The sequence below is a fragment of the Megalobrama amblycephala genome, linkage group LG7 (genome assembly GCF_018812025.1).
Source record: "Megalobrama amblycephala isolate DHTTF-2021 linkage group LG7, ASM1881202v1, whole genome shotgun sequence".
Classification (NCBI taxonomy): domain Eukaryota; kingdom Metazoa; phylum Chordata; class Actinopteri; order Cypriniformes; family Xenocyprididae; genus Megalobrama; species Megalobrama amblycephala.
In genome coordinates this window covers 20,643,368-20,649,135 of record NC_063050.1, presented here as the reverse complement: position 1 = coordinate 20,649,135, position 5,768 = coordinate 20,643,368, and the positions used below count along the sequence as shown (strand labels likewise).

Below are 5,768 nucleotides of genomic sequence, written 5' to 3'. Positions count from 1 at the left end.
CGTGAATGAATCGTTCACTTGAGTCGGATCTTTTTTAAATGAACTGGTTCACAAAATTTGCGGTTCTCAAATCAATAACTGACCGACTCGTTGAAAAGCACCTTCATTTTTAGTTTTTTTTTTTTTCTCCATAAATGTTAGGCAACTATTATCATTTCCTGGGAGTCAAAATATAATTTTTATTAAAACTTACAAAAAAATCTGTCGAGTTAATTTTTGTCAATTCATGAGCTGAATCATATATATATATATATATATATATATATATATATATATATATATATATATATATAATTGTTATATACAATTTTTAACTGGTTCATAATGGGAAAGATCCGAATCGCGGGAATTAGTCGGACCTCCCATCACTACGGGGGAGTAGATGACGGTGTATTTACGTAGAACCGGAGTGATGCGGAGAAGATGGGACACGGGGTCCTGTCTGGTAAAGTTTTTTTTTTTTAATGACAAAAAACAGGTCTTATGGATGCACATCACCATTTTACGCCACTTCATTAAGGGGTTCAGGGAAAAGTACTGGAGTAAGTATTGGAGTTAAGGCGATGTGTTTCATTGGACCCGTACAGTAGATTTGCGTCATTGTGCGTAGACTGGAGATTGCGCAAGTTCACTCAGCATACTTACGCCCGCCAAGAACGTGCGTAAAGATGCGTCACCGCGCAGTACAGTGCGCTGTAGACAAGCCAGTGAAATGACGGACGTTCAGTTGAAATTTAGTTTAATAATAAACAGGAACATTTAAATCTTAAATTATGATATATATATATATATATATATAACAGATAACGTCTATATGCACAGGTGACAAAAGCAAAACCTTTATTACTAAAAGACACAAGACACAAATAAGACCTGTCGAACATACAAAAAGAACATCATATTCAATATTCTTTCGTTTATTAAGACAATTTTGTAAATAAACAAACCATAATTAACAAACACAGACAGTCAGATATCATTTGACCCTAGGTAAAAATGTTAAATATGTAAATAAACTTTACACTTCCTATCCTCTTGCATGTCAAATCTTCTTAATATATTAGTCACTAAATGCTGTTCACAAACTTTAAAAATGATATAAGACCATGTATATCAAAAGCAACATATCATGGAAGAACACAAAATATAAACTTATATATTTTTTGAAGAGCTCAAAATCATTATGTATATGGGCTGCAGATTAAACATCAGACAGACGATAACAATATGAAATCAGAAAAGAGCTTTGACAGTATTTTGAGTCAGTATTAGCATCTTGAGTCAGCATCACTTTGTTCTCTTGAAATGTATAAAGTATAAAGCTTTGATTGTCATCTTTAATTTGTGACTGTATTCAAACCAGCCATAAAACAAAAATCCATGTTCACAATAGTGCACTGTTAATACATGAGTAAATGTACAGTGTTTGACGAAGTGCAAATTAAAGATGTGTGTTCTGAATATACATTTTGAGATCAGTGCGCAGATAAGTGTGCATCTGATATCACTCACCGAGTTCAGCTGAAAAACATAGGAGGACTTTTTAAACTGAGTAGAAGTGGCCAGATGATTTACACAAGTCAAAATCACATATGACATGAGTTCAAATGAGACACGCAATATTTAGAAATCATTCATAACCATAGCACTCCAGATCCCGGCTGTGGAATACATATCCTTAGTGTATATACAACACGTCATGAACTTTAGAAGATCTGTTGCTCGAAAAGAATCTTCTGGTAGCCTTGTGGAGGAGTATGGTAGAAGTCACTAAACTGACAATCCAATATTGCACTATCATCCACTGTGAGGGACAAGACAAAGTGTGTTATTTACAAAAAATAACATGTTAAAAAAAATATATACTTAAAAATATTGCATTGCCTAAGAATTAGAATTGGCTGATAATTGGGAAAAAGAATTGTCTATTTTAACTCTCTATATAAAACAAACTCAACCTTTTTCAATGTATATACACAAAACCAAAAGCTGCAAACAGATTATTTTTGATAATGCAGAACTTTTCCAATACAGAAAATGTTGTAAGGTTATGTCTTCTATATAAATTTACAGCAGAGTATATTAGCGTTCAGCATTTTTGGTATAACGCTCCAAAATACTCACCATAAACTACAGGATAAACAGTTCCTCTAATGCCTGATGCAGGACAGTTCATATTCTTTCCGTTTAAGTACAAATTCAGCTCCACATGGTCATACGTAACACCCTAAATTCACACAAACAAATTAGAAACAAAGTTATTACACACAAAACGAACCATCAGCACAGGAATAGGGTCATTTACATGCATTTGCTTTCAAACAGGAAGTTAGCATCACCCTGGTTCCCCAAAAGGTTTTTTTTATTGGCTTTTGGATTACTGCAGAAAACATGCTGTGTCCAACTAAAGTTTATGATTCTTACACATTTTGTTCATCATGATAATCTTCACAAATGAACACAACTTTTATGAACCCTGAAGCCTAAATACAATCCCCAGAAGTAAAAAGCTATAGTAGGCTAGAAAGGAACTACACTTCGATCGCATAACTTCAACGTCTCAATCACTCTCAAACAACTCTTTCAGTCTTTATTTAAAAAGCATTTTCTCTAAAAGTTTTTGTTAGAACAGTTTGCACGACTATAAACACAAGGCTAAAAAATTGGATTAGTAAGTAGGCGATTTTTCCTGTTCGGCTTGATTTTTAACGTTCTTGACAACCTCTGGAATCCCAGTTAGCCACTTGTTAGCAATCGCCTTAGTTTAGTTCACTCCTGAATTACAATTTCCTGATAATTTACTCACCCCCATGTGATCCAAGATGTTTATGTCTTTCTTTCTTCATTCAAGAAGAAATTAAGGTTTTTGAGGAAAACATTCCAGGATTTTTCTCCATATAGTGGACTTCAGTGGGGACCAACGGGTTGAAGGTTCAAATTGCAGTTTCAGTGCAGCTTCAAAGGGTTCTACACGATTCCAGCCGAGGAATAAGGGTCTTATCTAGCGAAACGATCTGTCATTTTTCTTAAATAAAACAACAACAAATGAAAATGTATATACTTTGCTCATCTGGCACTGCTCTGCGATGCGCCACGCATTACGTAATCACGTTGGAAAGGTCACGCATGACGTAGGCGGAAGTACCACGGTAGGGGGAAAAACTCCATCTCATTTTCTCCTCCAACTTCAAAATCATCCGACATCATTGTTTTACCTTTTTTTCTAAAGGTCATTTGACTTATTCTTTGCACATTCGCTTTGGAGACACTTGCTCGGTACTTCCACCTACGTCACGCATGACCTTTCCAATGTGATTATGTAATGCATTGCACATCGCAGAGCAGTGCAAGATGAGCATTTGTGGTTAAAAAGTATATACTTTTTTTTTTTTTTTTTTGGAAATGAACGAGTGTTTTGCTAGACAAGACCCTTATTCCTCAGCTGGGATCGTGTAGAGAGCCCTTTGAAGCTGCGTTGAAACTGCAATTTGGACCTTCAACCCATTGGTCCCCATTGAAGTCATTGAACTCAAAAACCATAATTTATTTTCGACTGATGAAAGAAAGACATGAACATCTTGGATGACATGGGGGTTTGTAAATTATCAGAAAAATTTCATTCTGGAGTGAACTAATCCTTGAAGTAACTGTACTGCTGGTGACATACCAAAATAGAAATTAAATCACAGTCTATAATGGAAGCACACACACAAATAGATTTATTTACCACCAACAAATCCCATATTAATTTGACATGAGCATTGCTGCCGCTAAGACTCACCACAATATCTCCTTCCTGTGGTAAGCTGTTAGCAGGTAATCGGTTCTTTTCTTCATTGTTGTGGTATACGTTGCCATCATGCCTGAGCACAAGGCTGTGAGGGTCTCTACCCATAGGGATCTGGTTTAGATTCGCTTTCTTAGTTGCCACTCCTACTCCCCACACACCTACAAGGGGCAAAGTTCACTGCAGTCACACCTAATGACTAATTGATTCGTCTAACATACAGTAAATGCTTGCACACATGTTTTACCTGTAGACTGAATCTTGAATTCAAAGTAGCTTTTGTTTTGATGGAGAGGGGCGTTTGCAATGCACCCACCAGTTCCACATATACGTCTTCCACTCTTTACAATGACAACATCAGTACCTGAAATTTCATGAGAATAATCTATTTTCAGAGACTTAGCATGACAGAGAACAAAATTGATTACTACAGTTTATGCATCATGCCTGTGCTCTTCTTCATGCTATAGATTTTTGTGTGCCATTCTACTACTGCTGGTGATTAAGTACTTTATTAAGTCCCCTGTCTTTCTCCACAGCAACTGTGAATTGTGAATCACAGTGATTTATCTACTCGTATATAGTCATTACAGATGCCAAACTCAAAGATTCACTGTTATCTGTCATGTCTGATAGACTGAAATGATTGTAACACTTTAATGTCTGAAGACAGGCACTTTTTTTGAAGGACAAGTGCTTCTAAAAGTCATAATGCGAGACTCGAACTCTTTTCCGTCAATATAATGTGTCTGAAAAGTCAAATCGCATCACTCACCCATGTGATGAGTGTCCAGCTGAACCGTGGGCATTTCCTTCAGTGTTACGTGGCCACTGTTATTGTCTCCGCAACAGCCCAAACAGCATGAAAATAAAGACGCCATTATGCTATTTCTCTCACAACAATACCCAGAGTTAAATAAGATGGTTATACTCTATTTAAGTGTCAAACGGGGTTATTTGTGCTACAAATCAACGGAGGTCATTTTTATTCCCCTATATGCTAAGCTAACAGGATATGACGTGGAAAGAGGAAGTTTTTTTCTTACTTGCTTTTTTTTTATAATATTATTTCCAGGATAGTTCAACGGCGACCTCTAGTGACCAACTATTAGAGATAACTCAGCCAAAAAAAAAAAACAAAACAAAACAAAAAAATCCCGAGAATCCTGTCATCATTAACTCACCCTCGTATTGTGACAAACCCGTATGACTTTCTTTCTTCCGTGGAACACAAATAGAGTTGTTAGGCAGAATGTTATGGGCTGACATTCACTTTCACTGCATCATGTTCATACTATGAAAAACAACCAAAACGGTCATTTACTTTTGAGTGAAATAAAGCTGGGAATGAGAGTGAATAAATGATGACATCTAATAAATCTAAATCCATACGACTGGAAACCGGAATTGTTACCAAACGAAACATAATCAAGTAATTTTGACATTGTTTTCTTTGGGAGACACCATGTTTGCAGTAATTTGTCAACTACCAGCCCATAGGTAATAGGAATGAAGTTTGAAACAACACACTACTGGTTAGACCTTTATTGCATTATGTGTACAAGTATGGCTATTATGTGTGTGCGCGTGCACGCTGAATGTGCGAGACAGCGCAAATATGAAGGATCGGGATCGATGTGACCTTAAAAGCTTTTAACCTGCTCTCTGCCACTCAGTTACAGCCGTGAAGCTTTGCATAGCAACAACCTTACCGCTCAAAAGTAAGGGGGTCTCTATATATGACCAACTTCTTTCAAAAACGAAAATATATATTTGCTTGTGCTCATATATTTTTCGCTCCCACATCAAAGACCGATTTAATTAAATATTTTGAAGATAAAACTTTGCTCGATACTTGTGTAATACTTAACTTCGATATTAACTTTTGTTTGTTGTTTTTGAAGTTCGCCAGTGTTGAAATCTGCACAGCAACAAGCGCCATGATTGCGTTTGCAGAGTACCCTGGTAACTGGCGCGCGCG

General features: G+C 36.4%; 1 protein-coding gene across 1 annotated transcript; it reads right to left on the bottom strand.

Annotated features, from left to right (window-relative positions):
* Positions 1 to 901: 901 nt before the first annotated feature.
* spryd7a (SPRY domain containing 7a) lies at positions 902 to 5,761 on the bottom strand. The gene is made up of 5 exons (XM_048196427.1): positions 4,563 to 5,761; positions 4,035 to 4,151; positions 3,782 to 3,948; positions 2,125 to 2,227; positions 902 to 1,804 (listed from the first exon to the last, which is right to left on the bottom strand). Exons 1-5 carry the CDS (start codon positions 4,666 to 4,668, stop codon positions 1,707 to 1,709), a joined length of 591 nt encoding a protein of 196 aa, XP_048052384.1. The 5' UTR covers positions 4,669 to 5,761; the 3' UTR covers positions 902 to 1,706.
* Between the last annotated feature and the right edge of the window lie 7 nt (positions 5,762 to 5,768).

Bases quoted from the DNA above. Each gene is read 5' to 3' on its own strand.
- spryd7a (XM_048196427.1), bottom strand. From the start codon at position 4,668: ATGGCGTCTTTATTTTCATGCTGTTTGGGCTGTTGCGGAGACAATAAC. The intron at 4,152-4,562 runs GTGAGTGATGCG...ATGAAATTTCAG, and splicing joins GCTGGACACTCATCACATGG to GTACTGATGTTGTCATTGTA. The intron at 1,805-2,124 runs GTGAGTATTTTG...TGTCCCTCACAG, and splicing joins TGTTTATCCTGTAGTTTATG to TGGATGATAGTGCAATATTG.